General features: G+C 39.9%; 1 protein-coding gene across 2 annotated transcripts in view; it reads left to right on the top strand.

Annotated features, from left to right (window-relative positions):
• The window catches only part of NELL1 (neural EGFL like 1), a 1,007,676-nt gene that overhangs the window by 626,838 nt on the left and 354,479 nt on the right, over positions 1–26,359 (top strand). For both annotated transcript variants that reach the window (XM_056131034.1, XM_056131033.1), the window contains exon 14: positions 21,983–22,105. In XM_056131034.1, the coding sequence (XP_055987009.1) occupies positions 21,983–22,105 (123 nt within the window). The remainder of the gene's footprint in view (positions 1–21,982; positions 22,106–26,359) is intronic.

Below are 26,359 nucleotides of genomic sequence, written 5' to 3'. Positions count from 1 at the left end.
TGAGGACTGAGTATTTGTAATGTTACACGATTAACATAGTTTATTAATTGTCATTTCTTCTTCTAAACTGGAAGTTTAAAAAATCTGGATATTTGACTACTAATAAGTTCAGTTCCAAATGTCAAGACTGGAGAAATAAATTTTAGTATTACAAATAATCACTTTCCTTTATACAAGAAAGAGTAAGCCTCTTTTGCAAAGCAGATTGGGAACAGAAAACATTATGTAGTTTTGATCTCAGGTTAACCAGAGAGAAAGGATGAAAGTATCTTCTGATATTTTATAGCAAAGTGGTAGTGATTAGGTAGCTCTTCTGGAATTAGAGAAAGATTGAGCCCAGGATTATTTTGTACAGAAGGAAAGGTATAAATCAAAGGCATTTTGTTATAGAACTGTTGAAAAATCAACTCAATGAATATTTGAATATTTGTTTGCAATTTAGAGCCAGTCAGCTTCTGTGACATAGTTACAAGGGAATAAACAAGCCTTTCAAAAGAGAGCAAGATGCTCCATTTTGGAGTCACTCACACCCCAGTTCGGGGTTCATAATTTATATTTTTTTTCAATAGAGGGGTACATCTGGCTTTGGTCAGGGCTTACTCTTTATTCTGTGCTCAAGAATCTTCTTGGCATGGCCTGGCAGACCATATGTGGTGCTATGGATCAAACCCAAGCCAAATGCATGCAAAGCACACCTTAGTTGCTATACTCTCTGGCCAGTAATTTCTCTTTCAGAGAAATGTCTATGTAGAAAAAAGGAACCCATTGCTAAGTAAATCTAAGGTGGAAATTCTTCAGCAATTTAGTGTCTGAAAAGTGCCAGATAGTTTGAGTTGCAATCTTCCAAGTGACCGAATACCAGAAAATATTTTACAGATAAAGGATCGTTTCATTTGATGTTCCTGAATTTTTGTTTTTGAGTGACAGGGATAAAGAGAAGATTTTAGAAACTGTTGCTTTCACTTTTGGCACTGAAAAGGAAGAGTCAATATCACATTTTCTGGTTCCTGAGATTTGTCCTACTTTCATGAAAAAAAAAATCTCTGATGTTCTTAGCTTTGTAGATTTTATAGGATTAGATGTTGGCTCACTGAGTTTCCTCTTTAGGGAGCTTCACAGATGTGGATCATTTCCATTCCATCAAATTTCATTCCCATGATGCTAGCTGGTAGTTATAATGTCAGTATCCTTCACGTTGAAAGATTCTGTAGCTATGAAGCAAAGGAAAGGGACTGAACACATACTGACCTTTAATGACTATTAAATATCTTAACAGAACAGGCCTGTGAAGGCTCATGTCAGTTAATTTATGGTATTTCTAAGGACTCAGTCTCCTACTGTGCATCTCCTATGACTTGCAATTTCCCTCTTTCCCATCTGATATCCTTCAGCAAACCCCCAGGCTAGAGTTCAGCCTGACACTGTACCTATCCTCAATGAACTGAATAAATTGTGACTATGGTGGGCTTGACTATTTCTCCCAATTTTATCTTTTAGAACAACTAGAAAGAAGGGTTAAAGAGAAGGAGCACATACCCCAATGGTTGCCAACCTTCACTTCTATCCTGGGAGATAGTTATTTATTTTTAATTTATTCTATGATTTTACATATATTTATTTATTTATTTATTGAATCACTATGATTTAGATTTTCAGTTAAAAAGTTGTTCTATATTTGGTTTCAGTCATACAATGTTCCAGCTGTCAGGATTTCACCATGAGATTCTAACTTGATTGTTTCTGTCTGGGGTTGAGCACTGGCTCAGTTTTTTAAAAAAATTACTAGGCTAATTAATATGTGCCCAAGAGCTTGGAGCTAGGTCTAGACTAAAAATTCTCAAAGTGAGGTTACTGAATCAATAATATTATTTGTGAACTTTCTGGAAGTGCAAATCATCACATCCTATTCAAGACCCAAATATCAAATATTTTTGGCATAGGTTCAGCAATCTGTGTTTTAATAATCTCTCTATGTTCATATATGTGACAGTGTTTGAGAAACACCGATTCAGACAAACCTTCCAAAATAGAGGACTTGAGACTGTGTTATATTATACCTACTATATTATATCCAAAGGTGGTCCAGGTTTAATTAATGTCCAGACAGTAACCTTTGGGAATCAAGCAACATACAAAAATTCATGCTGGCACCCAGCATTCTAGGAGCTTCTTTTATCATGCTGTAGTGTTCAATTTCAAACAGTCATGAATAGTGGACTTTGGAATGACAAGGGAATGAATCCTTGACTTAAAAAATAAGATCAGGAAGCTAATCTTTCTGTATTTCATTTTTATATACATAATATGGGGTGGTAGTGCTATATGTCAAAGCTATTTAAAAATAAAAAATTATGAATAGAGAAGATTTAAGCAAGACTAATTGACTAATGAAAATGCTTTCTTTAGGTATTGATTATTATCATAGAGGAATAATTATTATATTGTATATGAGCAATTACATTATCCTCTCTTGTAAATGGAAGATATAAATTAACTGCAGAAGACCTAGTTAATTTATACAGAGACATAGATCTCTCTTGTACCCTTCAGTATATATCATATCAGGAAACCCCAATAAGAAAAGCAAATATTGCTTTTGGGATAAACCCTACTTGTCACTCTTGGTTATGAATCCAAAAATTTTTGTAGTGTGGTTCACTTATTTCCTGCTCTTATTTCAGGAGTGTCTGATTTATGATTCCAATCAATGTAAAATGCCAGTCACTTGTATATTTTAAAGATTTCTTGTATCCATTTTTATAATATAAGTCTTGAAATCAAGAGTGTATTTTATGTTTCTAGTACTTCACAATACTGTCTTGCCTTGGTCTAAGAATTCACTGTGCCTGCATCTAGCTAGTTACCGGAAACTATAGTTGTAGATCCTCAGGTCAGGGCAAAAAAAGGCCTGATTATACCCTTAATAAACTCAGCTCATCCAGTGACACATTCACAGGCAAATAATAATTTGCAAAAACTGCTATTGTCTACTTTAGATTGCTGTAAAGAATGGAGTAGTTTAATCTGTGTGAGGATGGGATGTCTGACTTTGGTGGGGGGGTGACTGGAAGGAATTGTTTGTTTATATGTCTTACAGGCATTGGTTCAAAATGCATCTATCCCCTGCCCATTGCTGATCATAAACTTTATGAACTCATCCTTTACTTAGGTTGTAGTTCAACTAAATACTACAAATGAAAAATGTGCTCCTACTGTTCTGCATGAACAAAAGTCCATGATAATGGTATAATCAAGTCAGTTATTAAACTTGTGGTTTAGTCAGCCAGGTGCTGTGCTAAGCAGATCATGTAGACAGTGATGGGAGACAAAGTTTCCTGTCACTTCTAGGGTCCATCAATGATGGCTTCAAATGATAGACCTGATTTCACCCCCCATTGCTAACTGGTAAAGGTAAAGGTAAAGGCCCTCCCGTTGATCGTCGATTTGCTCGAGCGGGCCCAGTAACGTCTCCATTGGAGACTTTGTTGTTACTGTGTCTGGCATATCGAATACTCTCGGTAGCTTGCCGGGCTCTCCGAGAGGGGCGGAGGAATCGAACTTGGGTCGGCCATGTTGGCCGCTTGTAAGGCGAACGCCCTACCCGCTGTGCTATCGCTCCAGCTCCATGATTATCCCACTTACCTCTTTTATTTCCAACACGATACTTTCTCATGGCATTCTGTATACCTGAGTCTTATTGTCCAGAATAATTGCCTGCTTACTTTTTTCAACACATACAGGTCTTGAATAAATGTTATCAGAGAAGCCTCATCAAAATCATCACTCTTCTTACTTCCTATCCTCTTGCTTTGTGTAATGTTCCCTTAAGAGTACTAACACTACCACAAAACTATATCACATATTTATTTACCTACTTCTCTGTTTTTGTGTATCCCCTTCTGGAGTGTGATCTCCATCTTGGGATGGAAATTGACTGTGTGTAGAATTCTTCAAACTAAAGTAGGAAAATGGTTACGTGTGTATCTCCTGTCTTTGGATAATGTGAGAGATCACATACTACACATGGAATTCAGTATCACACTGATACAGAGAAGCAGAGCTGAAGCTTGAACCTAAGATCACCTATATACAGAGCTCCCGTTCCTATCCAGTGCATTTTTGTATCTCTGTGGATAACTCAGTCTTATCTCAGATTTTAATGTAGCTATTTTTAAAAATATTTTCCTCCTCCTGTATTAATAATTGTTATATAGCAGCAAGTAGAGGTATGGGTATCTGAGAATTTGGCATATGGGTATAGAGAATTTGGTAATATATGTTTCCATCAGTGTATGCCTTGACATTCCCATGGCAAAAACTATGATCAATGAAAAGACACTTTGCTGCAAAATTGCCTTTTTTTGCATTCAGTTTTGCTCCATTTTGTTGCAGTCCATGAATGTTAAGTGTTTGCAGAGTGAAAACAATGTGAGGTATTTGACAAGGAGCTTTCCTTTAACCTCACTTTAAAGGAAGATGCCTCAGAGAGACAAACAAATCTTTCTGGCTTCTTTGGTTTCTTTTCAACCCCTTTCCACTAATCCTTACGGAGCTCCAGATTCACACTGTCCTCGGTTCAGGACCAGGGATAGCGGCCTGGTTATCTGTGGTGGAATGGCTGCCCAGAGCTTGGTGTAAAGCAGTCACCATTTTACTACCTCATAAAGTCAGTAGGTGAATAATCCAGACAGGGACCAATAGAAATGGCTTCTGTCTCCTTCTTTCCTCAACCCCAGCTGGTAAAGCTTCAAGGACAGGGGAAAGTCAAACAGCTGAAACATGTAATCTGCCACTTGTTTCTTCACTTGCCTGGTGCCTGACTTGATTCTCATTAAGAGTTTGGCTCAGATGAGAACACTGTCTTGAATTTAGCTTTTCACAGTGTGGTCTCTGGGCTCCAGGAGGTCCTGAGACAGAATGCCCCAAGAAAAAGCATTCCACAAACTTCCACTTTTGATTTAGCCGTAAAAAACCCTCAGTGTACTTTCTGCTACATTATCTTGCAAATAACATTCCGTAGTGGAGTGTAGCAGGTAGGATGTCAGACCGTACTTGTCTGTGCTCAGGACTTACTCTTGATTCTGCGCTCAGGAATCACTGCTGGTGATGTTCAGGGGATGATATGTGCTACTAGGGATCAAATCTAGGTTTACTAGTGTCTTACTGGCTGTGCCATATCTCCTGCCCACAAACACATTTTTAAGGCCAACACAGTTTTTTTAAGAAGTTTTATTGGATTACCATGAGATACAGTTACAAACTAGCATGATTATGTTTTAGTCACACAATGCTGGAGCACCCATCCCTCCACCAGTGCACATTTTCCACCACCATTGTTCCCAGTGTCCCACCTGCCACCCCCACCCCACCCTACCCCATTCCCTGTCTCAATGGCAGGTACTATCCTTCTTATTCTCTCTCTAATTTGGGGGCATTATGGTTTGCATGAAAGATACTCAGCGGCCTTCGTAAGGCCAACACTGTTTTAAAAGATTCTTAGACTGGGCCTCTTGAGAGAGAGTATTGCAGAATAAATGTTATGAGAAATATCAACGTGAACATTTTTATAAAAGATGTCATAGACACAAAGAAAAAAATGGCATTTTTCACTCGCTGTGAATCCTAAGTGTTAACCTCTGGCTATGACATGGGCAGTGAGGCTTATTTACGACAGTCTTGTTCTCCTTCGAGAGGCAGAGAGGTCCTGGTATGCATGTTCTGAGTATAAAGAGGTTATTTGCTCTGCTTTTTGTTTCATCCCATACTCATTGTAGCAACTTCAGAGGTGTCTCTTTGCTATCATCTCCACTTCTTTACTATGTGAGCTTTTTACCTTGGGCTCCATTTATTAGTTTTCTAGGTTGATACCCTGCCTCACTTACCTAACTCCAGCCCCCTTCCTTTCATTAACTGTTACCTCCTCCAGGGAGATTTACCTTGCCTCTTGCCTAGATTATATTCTCACACTGTGCAGCATTGCGTCTAACCCTTGTGTGGGTTTTAAAAGACTTGCTTTTTCTCTAGAATGGGGGCACTATAAAGAAAGCACTAATGTCTCTCTCTGTTCATGCATTGCCTGTGACCGGACACGTTATTAACTCTTAATTGGTCTTACATAATTACTTAACATGGAAGGGAATTTCTTTCTTTATCCCCCCTCCTCCATCTATTACACATCTTGTTGAAAAGGGGGAAAAATAGAATAGAAAAAAAATCATAGCATTTGTGCGATCTGTTTCTCTTCATCCTTCATGTCCTTATCTTCTTCCTCTCCTTTCTCCTCCTTTATGGAGGAATTAAGTCACAGAAGCCTCCCTGCACATTCCCCTCACATCTCCTGAACTCCAGTCAGCTCTGCAGGGATGGCATCTTAGTTGTGTCTGGTATTCTGCCCTCTCTGGTGGGGACACTCCACCACTAGCAAGGAAGAAGGAAGCTGCATGTGTGAACCATTAAGGAAGTTTACTGAGGCTGTGCAAGTCGCTGAAGTTTTGGAGCACATGCCTTGGAGAGATGAGAACCCCCCTTGGGGCCCTGGGACTGTGTCCCACCTAAAGACCACAATACCAAGGTAAAAAACTTCGTTCTCTGGGCTGGAGACTGACAGTGCTCAGTGACTTCCTCTGCCCCAGGGATTTTCTTGTGATAGATTTTCAAGAATGCTCATCAAAGAACTGTAGCCACCATAAGATTTTCTTAAGCCTCATTAAATATTTCCTCATTCGATATTTTCAAGGAATAGGTATTGCCCTTGATAATTGGTTTAGAATATCTTTTCCACCCCCTTACAGATCGCTATGCTCATTCATCCCCTCACCCTCCAGAACCCACCTCAGTTTTCACTGAACCGAGAAATTCTTTTTCATGGTTTTTACGTTTGTTTAACTTCATTATTTATATTTCACACATGAATGAAATTATCCAACAGTTTTATTTCAATTTATTTATACTTGGTACTACTTAGGGCCTCCTACTTCCTCTGTGTTTGGGGTCTCTCCTGGTGCTGATGAGAGGACACAATAGTGGGTGGAACCCAGAACTTCTGCTTGCAAGACAGGTGCTCCAGCCCATTGAGGAATCTCTCCATATTCTTTCTTTTATCTTGAAAATTCTCATTGAAATAGGGATTTAATGGAAGCCCTGAGCCACAGTTTAGTTCTTAAGTAATTTTGTGGTTTAATGGCATTTGCCTTGCAAGCAGCCAACATGGCTGACCCGAGTTCGATTCCTCTGCCTCTTGGAGAGCCCGGCAAGCTACCAAGAGTATTTCGCCCGCACGGCAAAGCCTGGTAAGCTCCCCATGACCTATTCGATATGCCAAACAAAGTAACAATTGTCACAATGGAGACGTTACTGGCCCTCTCGAGCAAATTGATGAACAACAGGAGGACAGTGACAGTGAATGATACATTTCTAAATGATATCTATGGAACAAAACAAACATTAAAACCACATTACTTACCTGGTATGCAAATCTCCTCCAAACCTCTATGTGATGGTTTGTATTGCTCTACACTCATTGGCAATGCAAAGGCTCAGACACCTATAATATATTTAATTTAATTCATAAAAGTGAGCACTTGACAAAGCTGGATTTGAACTCAGAATTATGAGGACCTATGGGAAGGTCGGTCACAGTCACGGTCCTCCCATTGTTCATCGATTTGCTCGAGCAGGCCCAGTAACGTCTTCATTGGAGACTTTGTTGTTACTGTGTTTGGCATATCGAATACCTCACGGGTAGCTTGCCAGGTTCTGCCGTGTGGGCGAGATACTCTCAGTAGCTTGCCGGGCTCTCCGAGAGGGGCAGAGGAATCGAACTTTGGTCGGCCATGTTGGCCGCTTGTAAGGCAAAGGCCCTACTGCTGTGCTATCACTCCAGCATGGGAAGGTAACAAAGCTCCTAGTTAAATCTTCCTGGAATTGAGGAAAGGTTAATGAAAAGCACGTGCCGTACTTTACTGAGACATTGATGTTAGTAGCTGGAGTCCTTTCCCTATTTGGAGCTCAAACTCTATTCTAAATATGATGCCGAAGTTGTATTTATATAAGTATTGAATAAATATTTTACAGACATCTCTCTTCACAGAATCTCTTTGATTCTGAGAAAACAAAGTCTAAACCAAATTTTTTAATTTTCTACTATGAAATAGTTGTCCATGCAGATAGAAACTAAAGCACAATGAGTTTTTCCAACCTCTTTCAGGTTTGCATCCAGGGCAGAAATGTGTATCTATAGCTGGCAGTCTTCAAACCTTCCTTTTTCTAAATAGAATTGAGTGCAAATTTGAGAAATAAAATTTTGAAACAATTGAAAAGTAAAAATGAAATAAATAGCATATTTGCTTGTCTTCTGTCCAAGTCTTCAGAGTAAATCACTGCTCACACTTGAACACATTTTATAGACTTAATGTGTATATTAAAGTACGTATAAGTAGCACTGTAGCACTGTCCTCTGGTTGTTCATCAATTTGCTCATGCGGGACCAGTAACGTTTCCATCGTGAAACTTATTACTGTGTTTGTCATATTGAATACGTCATGGGTAGCTTGCCAGGCTTTGCTGTGGGGGTGAGATACACTTGGTAGCTTGCTGGGCTCTGTGAGAGGGGCAGAGGAATTGAAGGAGTCGAACCTGGCTTGGCCAGGCAGCCGCGTGCAAGGCAAATGCCCTATTGCTGTGCTATTGCTCCAGCCTAAAGTACATATAAATGATTGATATACATCATCTAAAACTTGCCATATTTGATACTATATATCTTTATAGAAAAGCACTTGATCTAGAATCACTGACTCATGTTTTGTTTCTTATTGCATGGGGGAATTAGGAAAGATGGAAACTAGTTTCTTTTGCTTCCTCACCCTCTACTCAGAAACTGTACAGCCATGTCCTTTTGGCCTATAACACAGAGTTTCCAATTTATAGACAAAATCAATGCATATTTTTAAAGGAACTAGATTTCTCAGAGGGAGCTGTGAATTTAATGGGGTTTGTGAATCTTGGAGGTAAAAGTGGTCTGAACTAAAGCACTCACAATGAGAACAGGATAGTGGAAATGCCTGCATGTTTTTAGGGTGATATTTCCTGAAGTAGAGAAAAATGGATTTGTGGTATACACAAAGTCTTAGTATTGAGGTAAAGATCTTAGCAGCTTCAAGTTTCCACTCTGTGGAGTATAGTAATAACCAATGTGAAAATTAAATATCCTTCCCAAAACTTTTACCTAAGATATAGAAAATTATAAAAGGGGATTGCTGAGTGTACAGTCTGGTTCCCAATGATGAATTATATTTACATATTAGTTTGGCAACTAGAGGACATTTTTTAACTTAGAATTACGGATTCTCAAATTTAATCACTATGTTAGGCTGATTATAAATAACATGTTCTGCAACCTAAAACATAGATTTTCATATTTCACATTTCAAAAAATTGGTATCATTTTAAAATTGATACATTAACATTTTACATATTTTTTCTTTTCTCTGCATTCAATATTAATATCAAATAAGTGTAGGGCTTTGTTTGATTTCCCTTTGCTTTTGTGTCACAGGACTTATTACTGGCTCTGTGCTAAGAGTTCAGCCCTGGAAGTGCTTGGGAGACAGTATGAGGTTCTGGGAATATTATCAGCGTGTGGCTATGCAAGTGCCTTCCTCCTCTATTATCCAGCTCTAAATGCACTGCACTGTAGCACTGTCCTCCCGTTGTTCATCTGTTTGCTTGAGTGGGCACCAGTAACAATCTCTATTGTGAGACTTGTTGTTACTCAGCTTGCCAGGCTCTGCCGTGCAGGCAGGATCTTCTCTGTAGCTTTCCAGCTCTCTGAGAGGCATGGAGGAATCAAACCCAGTCGGCCATGTGCAAGGCAAACACCCTACCTGCTGTGCAATTGCTCCAGCTCTAAATACACTTTAAAAAATTAAGGGAGCATGGTATAAAATCTAAGATATTAGCACATGAGCAAACATTTCTTTTATATACATATATATTTCTTATTCTATATAAATATATGTGCATATATATATATATATATATATATATATATATATCCGTGAGGGAGAATTTCATCCAAGTATGGCTTCTAAATGGATCTTTACCACTACACCAAAGATATGATCAGAGAGGAAAATTAGATAACTTTTTTTAGGAGTTTCCCCTTTAAAAATTTTAATGACTTTGAGGTATAATTTAGATAACATAAAGTTCATTTAATCAAAGTAAACAATTCAATAGTTTTAAGTATGTTTCCATCGTTGTACAACTATTGTAACTTCTAATTTTACAGCATTTTCATCATCCTATGAGGAGAAAATGATTTTTCCTTTTCTTTTAAGCTTTCTTCCAAATCCGAGCTTAAACTAGGGTCATGGCCCTATGTGAGGTTCTGTAAGCTTAAAAGTATTTGTTTTTACCTTTATACCACATACAAAATTGACTAATATAAATATATACATATATTATCATGGGTTTAAAACATGAGCTATGAAGCTATGTAACTATTGAGAAAGGCAAAAAGAGAGGCTGGAGGAATAGCAAATGGGTAGGGCATTTGCCTTGCATGTGGCCAACCCGGGTTTCGATTCCCAGCATACCATATGGTCCCCTGAGCATTGCCAGGGGTAATTCCTGAGCACAGAGCCAGGAGTAACCCCTGTGCATCACTGGGTGTGACCCCAAAAAAGCAAAAAGAATTACAATTAGCAAAACAGCTTTCAGATATGAAAATAAAAACTCTATGAATATTTTTTAAAGTAGGTCAATTGTTACGGCTTTGTAGTAGAGTTTGAGGTTGGGAGGGTAATTCCTCCCCACGTCTTTTTGCCAAGAATTGCTTTAGCTATTCGTGAGAGTTTGTTGTTCCATGTGAATTTCAAGAGTGCTTGATCTATTTCTTTGAAGAATTTCATGGGTATCCTTATGGGGATTGTGTTGAATCTGTATAATGCTTTCGGGAGTATTGCCATTTTGACAATGTTAATTCTTCCTATCCATGAGCAAGGGATATGTTTCCATTTCCTCGTTTCCTCTTTTATTTCATGGAGTAGCGTCTTGTAGTTTTCATTATAGAGGTCCTTTACCTCTTTAGTTAGGCCGATTCTGAGGTATTTAATTTTCTGAGGCACGATTGTGAACGGGATTATTTTTTTTTCATGTCACTTTTCTCTCTCTCATTATTTGCGTATTGGTACTGGAACAAAGGCAGGGCCACAGACCAAAGGAACAGGGTGGAATATCCGTACACACAACCCCAAATATATGAACATCTTATCTTTGATAAGGGAGCAAGAAATGTGAAGTGGAATAAGGAAAGCCTTTTCAACAAATGGTGCTTCCATAACTGGACAACCACATGCAAAAAAAATGGGCTTAGACCTCGACTTAACACCATGCACAAATATCAAATCAAAATGGATTAAAGATCTCAACTAAAGGACAAAATCCATAAGGCACATTGAAGACAAGGTAGGCGAAACCCTCCACTATATTGAGGCTAATGGTATCTTCAAAGACGACACTCCACTGACCAACTAAGTGGAAACGGAGACAAACAAATGGGACTATCTTAAATTAAGAAGCTTCTGCACCTTGAAAGTTACAGTGGCCAGAATATAAAGACAATCTAGAGAATGGTAAAGTATATTTACCCAATACCCATTCGACAAGGGGTTGATATCAAGGATATACAAAGCACTGGTTGAACTCTACAAGAAGAAAACATCTAACCCCATCAAAAACTGGGGTGATGAAATGAACAGAAACTTTTCCAAAGAAGAAATACGAATGGCTAAAAGGTACATGAGAAAATCCTCTACATCACTAATCATCAGGGAGATGCAGATCAAAACAACAATGAGATTTCATCTGACATTACAGAGACTGGCCCACATACAAAAGAACAAAAGCAACCAGTGTTGCTGTGGATCTGACGAGAAAGAGTCCCTCCTTCACTGCTGGTGGGAATGCCAACTGGTTCAGCCCTTTTGGAAAACAGTATGGACAATTCTCAAAAAATTAGATATTGAGCTCCCATTTGACCCAGCAATGCCACTGCTCGGAAATGTCCTGGAGAGCAAAAAAGTACAGTCAAAATGACATCTGCACTTCTATGTTCATTGCTGCGCTGTTCACAATAGCCAAAATCTGGAAAAAACACAAGTGTCAAAAACAGATGACTGCTTAAATAAACTCTTGGTACATCCACACAGTGGAGTACTATGCAGCTGTTAGAAAAGATGAAGTCATGAAATTTACATACAAGTGTTCCTACATGGAAAGTATCATGCTAAGTGAAATGAGTCAGAAATAGAGGGACAGACATAGAAATATTGCATTCATCTGGGGAATATAAAGTAACAAAATAGGAGACTAACACCCAAGAACAGCTGAGATAAGTACCAGGAGGAACACTCCATATCTTGGAGGCCAGTCACTCATGCAGGGGGAAAAGGCAGCTCAGATAGAGAAGGGAGCACCAAATAAAGGGTGTTGGGAGGACCCTCCCAGTATGAGAGATGAATGCTGAAAGTGGACTTTAGACCGAACATGATTGCCACTCAGTGCTTCTTTTGCAAACCACAGCACCCAAAAGGAGAGAGAAAATAAAAGGCAATGCCCTGCCATAGGGGTGAGGTGGGATGGGGGAATGGGGGTTCAGAGGGATACTGGGAGCATTGAAGATGAATAATGGGCACTGGTGGAGGGATGGGTAGTCAATCATTGTATAACTGAAACCCAAGCACAAAATATGTATGTCTATAACTGTACCTCATGGTGTTTCACTAATAAAAAATTCAAAAAAAATGCAAAGTAGGTCAATCGAATTTTATAAAAAGTAAATCCTTTTGCATTGCAATAAACTGGTGAGGATTACAATGCAAGTTATGGACTGAAATTGTATTTGCAATATATATATATATATATATATATATATATATCAAGGGCCTTTAGTCAATGATAACAGTTCCCCAAACTTAAGATCATAGTAAACAATTCTGTTCTAAAGTGGACAAAAGCGAATTAATGATGTGGATTAGCAATAGAGCAATGTGTGAGACCCTTGGTTTAATCCTGACACTGCCAAAAGAAAATGCAAAATACATATATTTCACTAAACACATATATATGGTGGACGTGTAGGTGGGAAGATGTTTGACATCACTAGATATTATAAAGATGCAAGTCAAAAGGAAAAAAATTGAAGCACTGTTCAGTGTCATAACGCACACATATATCAGTAGCTAAAATAAAGGCACAAACAAAATAAAATAAAGGCACAAGGGTACCAAATGCTGTCAGTTATGTGGATAAGCTGATCATAAACACATTGCTGTGGAAATGGTACAGCCATTCTGGTAAGTCATTTGATAGTTTCTTAAAAAAACCTAATATATATGACAAGATGATTCTGTACTCAGGTCTTGTAGGTTTATAACAGAATAATGAATATATGTGTTCATATAACATTGGTATACAAATATTTATCACAGTTTTATTATGATAACAAAGCATTATTAATAATCCAAATTCCCTTCGGTGTGTGGATGAACAAACGGTCATATATATATTGAACTAACTTATATACATAAGTATATAAATACTTTCATAATATATGTGCATAGATGTAAACACAATTGAATACAAAGTTACAGGCATAGATAAGTTAGTCCTTCTAAGTCATTCAGTGGAGGAGAAAGGAATACTAAAGAGAAAGGATCTGACTGATAATGCTTTATGGGATCTTAATAAGTATTAGCCACTATACCTATGGTTATACTCTCAAGTCATTGTCTTTCCATCGGTGGAGAGAGAAATTTATGCTACAGTCAGTATCCTTTATCCCCAGGAGTTTGATATTCCAAATAGATCATAGTGAAATTCAAGTCATTCATCTTCTGTCCTTTCTTTAACTGCACAATTTACAGTCTTATTTCTTGAGAAGAATAATTGAGTCTTCTCAGGTACTTCTTTGGGATTTAACAGCTATATTTTAGTTCGAATATGTTTATATTCCTGTATAGCCCTGGATATATGTTTATATGAATATATGTTTATATTCCTGTATGTGCTGGTGAGTGCCAGGTTTGTGAGTCAGAGGGGGAGGGGGATGAATCAGTTGATTGGGATTACTATGGGGACACACAGGAGGGTCTCCAACACTGGGGTGGTGCTGAGGGAGGGACCAATGTGCTCTAAATTCATAGCTGTCAATCAACTAAAGGTGGGAGGAGTGAAGGAATGTCAGACCCTAGATGACATAGAGATAAGGTTAGGTAAGCATTTTGCTGGCAGGAGTCTGCAATAATTTTGTACATTAGGACCATACACCTAACAATATTGTAATCCTATTACATGAGTTATAGTAAACTATAAATACCTACCCAGAGTTAGGCCGCTAGAACAAGAGTATTCCCAACCCATTGTCCATCCCTAGCACCACATGGTCTCCCACATGTGAGAAGATTCAGCTCTGGAGGACCCTAGCATTGTATGGCAATCCTGATACTTCCTGGCCCACAAGGTCTGTGCATTACCACATCCCCAGGCCCTAGTACTTAACAACCAGCCCAATAGGTTTAATATAATTAGGCACAGGCCCAAGACACCTTGAGTACTGCTTTTGAGACTCCCCAAATCAATCATTGCCTCCCTGAATTACTCGCCTGGTAAGGAGAAAGGCACACTACAACCAAGTGTTTTGTGAGTACCAGAACGAAGAGGTCCAGCAAGCACTGCAACCCAGGAGGTGAGCATAGCTGAGTAGGTGAACCTGGATATTAAAAGATCAGAAATAACAAAGGGAAGTGAAGGGTTTAAAAAAAAGTCACTATAAAAGCTTCTAGTTATGAAGTACTTACTTGTTTCAATATGCTGTACTATTTCAAACTATCTAATTTAATCCCCACAGCAATTCCAGGAAATAAGTTTTCTTTTTTTCTCATTGTTTATATATCACAAGGCTAAGACCCTGACTCATCTAATCTGGGCTGTATGGATTTGGAGACTGTCTTCAACTCTGTTCCTTGCTGCTTTTCACAGATTCTTATCTTTCACCTTTTTTTGGTCTCTCCAACAGCTTGAAGGGATTTTTATTACTTTCAAAGGTACTACTTCATCAAAACTAGATTTGAAGATATCTCTTATCTTGAAAACCTAGGCATGAATAAAGCTAAAGAAATATGTGTTTTGTAGCCATTGTCCTTAAGGATCTTAATGGGAATTTAGAACTAGTGTATACATATAAAAGAAAATATTTAATTTTTCCATGGCATTTCTGAATTTGATTTTGCTGCAACCACATCCATATTATTTCCAACTCTTTAGTGACATACTGGTCACCCCTATGTCTAGAGCCATAAATCTAAACTCTCCCATTTACTAGATTATTCCATTATTGGTCCCACTTCTTTTGTTGTAAAATGGTCAAACATTTTTTCATGTGATTTTTGAGAGAATTAACACACACACGTACACACACATGTATGCACATGCACACATACCAATGCAGATTAATCCTTGGTATACTCTAACCTGAATAATATTACATAAAGTAGTAAGCAGAAAAAATGAGGTTTGTATAAAATTTGGCACAATTAATTTCTCTACAGTTCTACTGTAGGTTTGGAGAGATAGTTCAGTTTGTAAAGTGGTTGTCTTGCTCACACCCAACCCAGATTCAATCTTCAGCCTCCCAGGTGGTTCTCTAAGAATCACTAGTAGTTATCTCTAAGTGCAGAGCCAGGAGTAAGCCATGAAAACTGACAAGTATGTCCCCAGAAGTGAAAACAAATTTAAAAGTAGTAAACATTTAACTATAAAACAGAAATATCACCATATATTATAATAGGATTACTTCCAAAGAGGTAAAGATACTAGACTTATTTTGTTTTTAATCTATTTATTTATTTTTGGTTTTGGGTTGAGAGTTTGTTTGGAGGTTCTAGCAGAGAAGCACAGCTACTCCTATGCCCTTGACTGAAGATCGGTCCATCTCTATTGGGGAAAGGTCATCCTCTTCCACTGAGCGTGCAGCTTCAGGATGGATGCCCATGGAGCAGTGAAAGAGGAAGGGGACACCCACCTAGACAGCCAGATCAGCCGAACCAACCCTGGTGATCAATGGGGTGACAGATGTCACAGCCAGATCGCCCTCACATCCTGTCTGTAGAGATAGCTCAGCGGGTAGGGTGTTTGTCTTGCACGTGACTGACTTGCACGTGATTCCTCCATCCCTTTCAGAGAGCCCAGCAAGCTACCAAGAGTATACTGCCTGCCCTCACTCCAAAGCCTGGCAAGCTCCCTGTGATGTATTGGGTATCCCAAAAACAGTAATAACAAGTCTCACAATGGAGACATTACTGGTGCCTGCTCGAGCAAATCGATGAACAATGGGAGGACATTGTTTTTGGGTTATACCTGGCAATGTTCAAGGGTTATTTCTAGCTTGGTGCCCAGGAATTACTCCTGGCAGTACTTGGAGGACCACATGGGATGCGCAGGATCAAGTCCAGATCTGAAATGTGCAGGGCAAGTGCCCTACCTACTGTATTATCTGTGGGACTCTGGTCCCACTAGATTTAATAAAAGTCCCAAGATGGGTGAAATTCATGAATTATAGATCAGTTGTGTGGGAAACCTCATGACAGGAGCTTGGATATGAAGTGGTTTCTGAACTCAGGTAGAGACACAGATACTCAAGTTTCACTGGGAGAAAGTATTTTCAGCCAGTGAAGCAATGTGACAAGCTAGAGAAGTACAGGTGTACAAGCATTTGCAGGACAGTAATGAGGACTTCTCATCAGAGAAGAGAGTTTGCTTGAAGGCTATTGAGAGGTAAAACTATATAGAACAGTTGTGTTTACTCAATTTGTGTTTATGAAAGCGTCACATTTTGTGCTTTAACGATATTAGAATTTTCTTTAAACTATTACCTAAATAACACTGGACTGGGTGGGGATAAACAGGTAGGTAAGGGCAATTCTAACTGAGAAGATCATAAGCACTTTAGTGACCAGTTCAAACTACATTAGCAGGGAAATTCCATCATAGAAGTTCCAAATTTCTGTCTTAGGAGTTTTCTTTCATTCCACCCTCATTCCATTTTTCCTTTCTTCCACTTATCCAGGATGATCACTCACATTGGTCTGCTGAGGTCATTTCAAATGATGCCCTATGTTGTTCAAGCTTAATTATTCTGCAGAACCCCCTTTCACTCTAAATATATATTTGGTTTACTTGATAAAGCAGAGGTTCACTGACTTAAAATTGATCACTTTGCATTGGTTTCTTATCATTCACATATTGATTTCTGGTGGCCACAGACCATAGAAAGCAGAGATCATAAATGTTCTTTGTACTCTTAGTATAGACCCTGATAATTATGAAATGAATTTAAATTAAAACCTTCAAACTCTTAGCATATATGTTCTTGGACTCTGGGAAGAGGGGTTGTCTCACATTATATGGTGTCAGACTTGATGTGTCTACAGATTTGATCAGTCATCCACAGGGTTCAGAGAACTATGGAGAACTTTAGCAGGGTCTAGTGGTGTGTTCTCTTAAATCTCTCCCCACTTACTGCTTGATCTGGGTGCATTCCTTAGCTGGAAGTTTGGCTTGGTCTTAAAACCTCAAGAAAACTTTTCTTGGGAAAAGCCAAGATTTTAAATTAGGAGTCATGTGCATGTGTATGTGTTGGTGACTAACCAACTCTATTCTGTAGTCCTTATCCTTTCTGATTGCTGTATCTCTGCTAGAACATTTAGAATAAAAATATTGAGAATCAAGGATATTTTAGTTAATTGGTTCATATATCTTAACAGTTCAATAGAGGAATTATATATGTTTTTAGCTTTGTTCAATGTTACTCTTTTCAGATTTTCAACTGTGATTTTAGATGTTCTATAAACTTTATAATTTAAATAACCCTATGCTGTGTTTTCTTCTTAAGATTTCAAATGCACAGATGTGACTTAAGTGGTAGAACCTAGGCCTTTCTTGTGTGTGACACTGATTTCAAGCCCCTGCACTCTGTGACCCTCTGTACACTGTCATTTTTAGATCTTATGGCCCCCAGCATTTTTGAGCCTCTGCTGGAATAACCTGGGCCTCCAAGCCACCACCAGGATTTTCCCCACAAAAATAATTTTAGACAATTATGCTATATTAAAGAAAATAAGGAGTGTAAGTTTCCATGTGGTTTGTTTATGTAGCTATTATTTGGATGATGATTTAAACTTTCTTGCTACCCCAGGGAAGTAGACTTATCAGTGACTTATCAGTAGACTTATCAGTTATTGGCTTTTAACTTGGAATCCTATGGTTCCATTTTATAGCATTAGATAAATTCTCCTCAGGTCTTGTGGATTAAGTTTTGCGCAGCTATTTGAATATGTATATCCATATTACTACATATCAAGCCAGAGGTTAAATTCTGAACTTTATGGAAATGAGCTTTATGGAAAATTAGAGTTAAACTGCTGAAGGTATTTAAGAAAAATGCCAAGAAAAAATATTTTTCCTGCTCAGAGTACACCCCTATATTCCTACATGTTCTTTCTACAAGACTACTCTTTCAAAAGTGCTGTGGGTAAATGCTCTTTGCCAGACTATATCATTTGAATTTTCTTCTGTGTTTGAAAGGAGCCAATGAATTTCTCATGAGTGCTTGCTTATGCTGTTTTGGTTTTGAGGGTTTTTTTTTTTTTTGGTTCTTTTTTACTGTAGAGGAAGGTTTTTCCAACTTTTGTACTTTTGACATTTTGGGATGTTCAGTTTTTTTGTTATTGTGGCTTTCTTAGCCTACTCGGATCGGGGCTGAGCATCCTCCACCCAGATCCTCCGAATTCCAGTAGGCGGGCGTCACACCCACCAACTGGCCCCCTGGCGCAGTGTAATCCCATCAACGGCCAAGACTCAGAGACTATAAAAACCAGCTCCCGGAAGAGAACAGTGTAGGGGGTATGGTGCCGCCAGCAGGTCAATCTGTACCTGTGAGGCGAGTGCATCAGCAGCCTCATGGCACCTTCAGACTTCCAGATACCCCAAAATTGCTGCTGTGCCTTTGGCCAGACCCCAAAAACTTGGGGCAAAGTTTACCAAGAAAGTAAATGGCCAAAAGTTAGGTATGTGGGAAACACACCCACAAACCACCTCCGGCTCAGCTATATAATTGGAGGCAGGGCCTCTTTGGTTCCTGATTGAACTGCTTAATGGACATGATCCCAGAGACTCAGAAACGAATCTCAGAACCCAGTGACTTTAGGTAGAAATGCGTCTGGTCTCTGCAGTAGGCTACCAGTGCTGGGCCAACCCAGGTGGGAATAGGTTTCGTGTCTTGGCCTGTTCCCCCTGGCGGCCCAGTGGCCACCATCCGTCTGAGGCCACTGGATAGTCACATTTGGGCCCCCAGTGACGAGACACACAGGGCCTCACGGAATGAGGATGGAGCTGGGCTTGTCCTCCCCACCCCAACGAGACCCCAAGTCATCGCCCACGAATGGCCTCTTTGGCTCCTGATCAAACTGCTTAATGGCTATGATCCCAGAGACTCAGAAACAAATCTTAAAACCCAGTGGCTTTTGGCAGAAATGCACCCGTACTCCACAGTACGTTACTGTCGCCGGGCTGCCCCAGGGAGGAAAGGGTGCTGTCCCTCTGCCTGCTCCCTCTTGGCGACTTGGTGGCTGTCATCCTCCAGAGGTCATTGGACAGTCAGGCTTGGGCCCGCAGTGACGAAACTTGTTGGGCCTCATGGGATGGGGGGGGTGGAGCCGGGCCTGTCCTCCCCACCCCAACGAGACCCCAAGTCATCGCCCACGAACGGCCTTGGCCTCTCTGGCTCCTCATCAAGCTGCTCAACGGCCATGATCCCAGAGACTCAGGAGCAGATCTCTAAACCCAGTGGCTTTTGGCAGAAATCCCTCCAGATTTAAGTGTTAAAATTTCAGAATTTCAAAACCACATGGCCCTACTGCAGCCACATGACATCATATGTTATTCATAACCAGCAATAGAACACAAATTGTCTATTGTTGCCTTTTCAGCAGATCTGAGTGTTGGGGTAAAATCTCAAATAATGGTGGGTCTGGTGTCGAAATAGTGAATGTGATCCAAGTAGAGAGAGAGTAATGTGAAAATCATCTGCCCCACAGGCAGGGGGAGGGTGTGGGATGGGGGTATACTGTGGTTGTTGGGGGTGGAGAATGGGCACTGGTGAAGGTACGGGTGTTTCATTGTATGACTGAGACTTAGACTTAAAAGCTTTGTAACTGCTCTCACTGTGATTCAATAAATAAAATTATAAAAAATGGAAAAAATATATATAAAAAATTAAAAAATAAAAAGAGAGAACAGTGTAGTCTTATGCCCCCGTGCCTGGCTGTCCTCGCCGTGGTCCCTTGGAGGGGAGCTGGTTGAGCTTTCCTCCCCGCCCCGACCAGGGCTCTGGCAGCCGAAGACCTCCAGGACCAGCCACCACCATGCTGAGACCACTCTCCGCACACCTGAAGGTACCGGCAGAGGAACAAAGGCAAGCGGGACCCCGGGCTGAGATCTCCAAGCCTACTCGGATCAGGGCTGAGCATCCTCCACCCAGATCCTCCGAATTCCAGTGGGCAGGGGTCACACCCACCAACTGGCCCCCTGGCACCGTGTACTCCCATCAACGTCCAAGACTCAGAGACTATAAAAACCAGCTCCTGGAACTGTGCAGCCGCATTTGTGGTCGCGCGACGTCTTATATGACATTTTATTATCTAATTCCTACTTTGGGCAAACTGGCAGGCTACCGAATGTAACCTGCCCACACAGCAGAGTCTGGCAAACTCCCCGTGGCGTACCCTATATGCCAAACACCAGTAACAATGATGGGTCTCATTCTCCTAAAGAGCCTTGAATATAGCCTCAGGGCTAGGATGAAGGAGACTTTACTGGGGCCTGCTCGAGGCAATTGACGAATAGCAGGATGGTCGTGATTCGTGGCTTTCTTGAGCATTTATACAATTCTTTGTCTTAACCTGGCCTAGATTAACTAGATTCATGCATTTTTTTCCCTTACTTAAACCACAAAAATTAAAAGTGTCCTGAGACATTATCAGGTTTTTCCAGTGAGAGAGAAAACCACTCTAAAGACTGTTGCCTTGGAGCCTTTGCAAACAATTTTACTGAAAATGGAAGATGCAGTAATATTGGAGTAAAGGTTACTTTACCAGTCATGCCAATTATATAAGTTGTTTGATGTCTCTGATCCACCCACCCTCCCTCCCTCCCTCCCTCCCTCCCTCCCTCCCTTCCTTCCTTCCTTTCTCCCTCCCTCCCTTCTCCCTCCCTCCCCCCTCCCTCCCTCCCTCCCTCCCTGCCTCCCTCCCAACCTTCCTTCCTTCCTTCCTTCCTTCCTTCCTTCCTTCCTTCCTTCCTTCCTTCCTTCCTTCCTTTCTCCCTTCCTCCCTTTATCCTTTCCTCTCTTCCTTCTTTTTTTCTTTCTCCCTCCCTCCTTCCCTCCCTCCCTCCCTCCCTCCCTGCCTCCCTTCCTTCCTTCCTTCCTTCCTTCCTTCCTTCCTTCCTTCCTTCCTTCCTTCCTTCCTTTCTCCCTTCCTCCCTTTATCTTTTCCTCTCTTCCTTCTTTTTTTCTTTCTCCCTCCCTCCTTCCCTCCCTCCCTCCCTCCCTCCCCTTCCTTATCACTCCTGGCTTCAGAGAACATATAGAGTGCCAGGGATCAAACTCTGGTTGGCTGCATGCAAGGCAAGCACCTTACTAGCTGTACTTTCTTTCCAGGATGGTACTGGTTTTTGTTTGTTTAACCCATAGAGTGAGAGAAGAGAATTCCCTTGTAGAGTGATTGAGATTGGTAGCATTTCAGTCATTGAGCAGCTGGGCACATGCTTGTTGCTATGGTTTTTATTTGCTGAGTTTCAGCGAACTTTCACAGCTACCAGTGATTCCAATTTATGAAAAAGTGTCTCTTTCTCCTTTTGCAAACAGAGCATGATGAATGTGGCAGTGGGCAACACAACTGTGACGAGAATGCCATTTGTACCAACACCGTCCAGGGACACAGCTGCACCTGCAAACCTGGCTATGTGGGGAACGGAACCATCTGCAGAGGTAGGCTGGTCTTAAGGGCAATTGAAAGTGGTGACAGTGCTGTATCCTTAGGAAGCATAGAGACCTTTTTTCACTTTCTGGTGACTGAGCATGGTCAGGATTTCTCTTTCCAGTCTGTCCGCTGACAAAAGCATTGTGCATCAGAGAAGCAAAATGCTTTGCATTGGTCTTATGGGTTACATGAAAATGGTGTGCATAGCTTCAGAGAACTGATAGTTTTGCTCAGCCCTTGCCTTGTGGCAGGTTTGTGAAGGTAACTTTGATTCCTGCTGTGGCTTTTATTCCTTAAAAGCTTTTACTCAGTGGGCAAGTGGTAATGCTGCTTGTGACCATGCTCAGGTAACAGCTTGGGCAGGACATGTAAATTTTCAACCTACTTTAGGAGCAGGTCAGCATTCAGAGGTCACTGTCCTAGTTGCTCTGTATTTAAAGTTCTTGTTTCTCTTTCTGGTTTATGTGAGCATTTAGAATCTGAACGTGGTTCCTTTAATCTGACATCTCTCGCTGCATCCCTCCACCCCCAACACAGTCCCCCCACCCCCACCCCACCATATGTACACACACACAAACACACACACATGCACATGCATGCGCACACACACACATACACACTATTTCTCTCCTTTCTTAAACATGCAGCTACATTCCTGTCTCAGGGCTTTCTGTCACTTCAACTTAATTGTTCATTTTCTTTATATTTTAACCAAATACCCTGTCAAACACAGAATATTTGGTTACTCTTTATGTAGTATCTCATTACTCATTACTCCTCTACATCCTTCTTTAGTATTTTTTAAACTTAGTGACCTAATTTGACAGAACAGTATACATTGATGTGTTTTTATTTACATTTTTTTCTTCCCTATTGGGAATTAAGCTCCATAAAAATGATTATTTGGTCTTGATCCCTGCTCTGTCCCCAGCAACACAAGTGATTACTTCAAATTTAAGACATTGGTTAAATAGGTATTAATATGATTAAGTCACAAAGAAAGAAATACAAGAACACTACAAGGTAGGCAAATAGACCCCTTTGAACCAAGTTACAACCCTTTAAGTTATATATTGTTGTCATTAGCTCCATTTTATAGATGAGAAAACTGAGCCAGAGAAGGTTACTAAGTTGCCCAAACACAGCCAGTACATTATCAGTAATTCTCTGGAGAGATGTTACACAGTAAAGAGAATCCTCCTTAACTCTGTTTTCATGCATTAGGATAGGGTAACATTTTTAAACTTGATTTTATTCTCTATTGGAGAGGTTGGAGATAAACAACTGATATAATCTAATACTTAGTAGAGTATAATTTGGGAAAACTTTTTGAATGTTAACTTGACAAAATAGATACTTAAAGTAAAAATTCAAGGTGTAATGTAAAAATTATCTTAACTGCATCTAATTTACTTCTTGAAGAGTGTTCTGGAAATGTATGTGTTTGTGAGAGGAAAATGTACTTAAAATGATGCTTCCATAGCACTGCCTGTGATAATTGAAAAGTCATAAATTTTTCATATATCTTTCAGTAATGAAGGGTTAAGTTTATTTGGCTTGCAGTTTCATGGGATTCAACTACAGTGGGTTAAAACTTTAGTTATATGCACACATTTCAAGATATATTTTTCAGTGGAATAAAACAAAGATACATTATTGGATCATATGTATACATAATATTACACATATAATTTGATGTGTAAAAACTACCTATATTTATATGAAATTGTTCACATTATTTTCTGTAAGAACTTTCAATTTTTGTCATGAATTCAGTAATTTTTCTTCTCTTACAATGGAAATATCTAAATTGAGTGCATCTGTTTTTAAAAAGTTCTATGTGGACTCTCAGTATCTGTAATGCAAACTCTAATGTCCAAAAGTAAAGAGAGAGTAAGAAGGAAATTGTCTGCCACAGAAGCATGGCGTGGGGTGGAATGAGGTGGCGGGAGGGATACTGGGGACATTAAGTGATGGAAAATAACACACTAATGGAGGGATGGGTGTTTGATCATTGTATGACTGAAACTCAATCATGAAAGGTTTTTAACTGTATTTCATGGTGATTCAAGTAAAAATAAAAGTTCTATGAGTCAAACAAAGAAACCAGTGTTGAGCTGAAGATATTTCCAACAGAAAACCAAATAAAGCACGAACATTAATATTATTTGGATTATTAAGCCACTTCTTGTGCTAATGTGATAAACCTGAACAACAACACAGATTTGCTATTCATGCAGGGTTTTGTTTGTTTGTTTGTTTGTTTGTTTTTGTAATTGTGTCACCATGAAATACACAGTTACAAAGTTTGTTTTATGATTGGGTTTCAGTCATACAGTGGTCCATCACCTTTCACTTCACCAATGTACATTTCCCACCGTCGATATCCTCAGTTTCCCTTCCATCCCTCTCCCTCCAGCCTACCTCTATGGCAGGTGCTTTTCTTTCTCTCTTGCTTTATCTCCCTTTGACCATTATGGCTTGCAATACAGGTACTGAAAACTCAATCATGTTTGTCTCTTTACCTACTTTCAGCACTCAGTTCTTGTTCAGAGTGATAAATTCCAACTATCTTTGGCACGGTGGTCCCTTTTCTATCCTAGCTGTGCCCCCACCCCTCACCCCCACTTACACTTGTGGCAAGCTGCCAACTATGAACCGTTCCTCCTGACAGTTTTAAGTATGATCTTACTTCATGAAATGATATTAATATTAATTGTGCTATTTGAGTCAATATGTGCTTTAGTCAAGACCTATCACAGCATTGTGGTAAATAGCAGCTCACATTGGAGAAACTATTTTAGAAAGATGGAGAAAAGGGTGGGATGGGGATGGTCCATGATATGAGGCTCCAAAACCCCAGCACATACGCCCTCGCCCCATTGGCTTCACAACGCAATTCAAAGATGAAATTATTGCAAACTTAAAGACAGTGACCAAGAGCATTAGACTGCAGATGTGAGTCCTTTCTGAGTGAGGACCCCGTGCAGCTGCATGGGTTGTTTGCTCATGGAATTGAATGTGTCCACTAGTTATCTTTTCAGGTGTGTCAGTTCCTCAGGGCAAAATAGTGGTTGACTTAGCACTAATTTGCTCTAATTGCTGGAGTACTGACAAGTTGTCTCTTTTCTCTTCTTTCTACTTTAAATAATAGTGGGGGCAGGGGCATCATAAGGAGAGTGACAGATATTGAATGGCTGCATTCATTTGTGATATATTAAAACATAGTATGAGACTAATCCAAGGTCAGGGAAAATGGGGACCGGGAAGCCTGGTCAGTGGTTGGAATATACCACAAGTGTATGGGAGGTGGGGGTAGGTAAGATAAAGAGGGAACAGTATGACATTTATAGTTGGGAATGATCATGCTAGACAAGAACTGAATGTTGAAAGTAGGTAAAGGGACATACACGATAACTTTTCAGTATCTGTATTGCAAACCACAGTGCCCCAAAGGTTGTGTGGAGAAAGGGATGGAGAAAGGGAGGGACAAAGAGGGAGGGGAAGAGAGGGAGAGGGAGAGAAAGAGAGAGTATGAGAGGGAGGGAGAGAAAGAGAAGTAACTACCATAGAGGCAGGTTGGGGGGGCGGGTGCAGGAAACTGGGGACATTGGTGCTGGGTAATGTACACTGGTGGAGGGATGGGTGTTAGAACACTAATCGTGAACACTTTTGTAAGACTCTGCCTCACAGCAATTCAATTAAAAAATCAAAACAAAATGCCATAAAAATTAAACATTTTTTAAAGGGGTAAGGAGGTGGGGATTAGCCACATTCTGTGGTCTTAAAGGCTTACTCCTGGTTCTGTGCTTAGGGATCCCTCTTGGTGATAGTTGGGATCATATGTGACGTCAGAAATCAAACTGAGGTTGGCTGCAGGTGAGGAAAGCACCTTAACCCTTGCACTCTCTCTATATCCTCCATTTCTTCCTTTCTACTTTTTCATGTCTTGGCTTTATATTTATTTTTCATTACAATATCTGTTTGTCTATGTAACTAAGGAGAATATTCTGTTTCGTGGGTTCAGAAACTTGGTGTTTTCAAGATATGTGGGATGATCTGGGGGGACCAATATTTTTTCTATGGGAGCAGGTGTGGTGTGATAAGAGCATTAACTTATATCTTTTTTCACCTGTGTTCAGTACCACCTGAAAGACAAATAACTTCAAGCAAATACAGATAAAGTGTCAGTATTATTATGTAACATTTATACCCAAAATGCAGTTTTTATATCAATGTTGTTGATATTATGAACCCTTCAG

This window comes from Sorex fumeus, unplaced genomic scaffold, assembly GCF_029834395.1.
Source record: "Sorex fumeus unplaced genomic scaffold, SorFum_2.1 ptg000007l, whole genome shotgun sequence".
In the NCBI taxonomy this organism is placed as follows: Eukaryota; Metazoa; Chordata; class Mammalia; order Eulipotyphla; family Soricidae; genus Sorex; species Sorex fumeus.
Note: the sequence above shows the minus strand (reverse complement) of the source record. Positions and strands in the feature narration are given on the sequence as shown.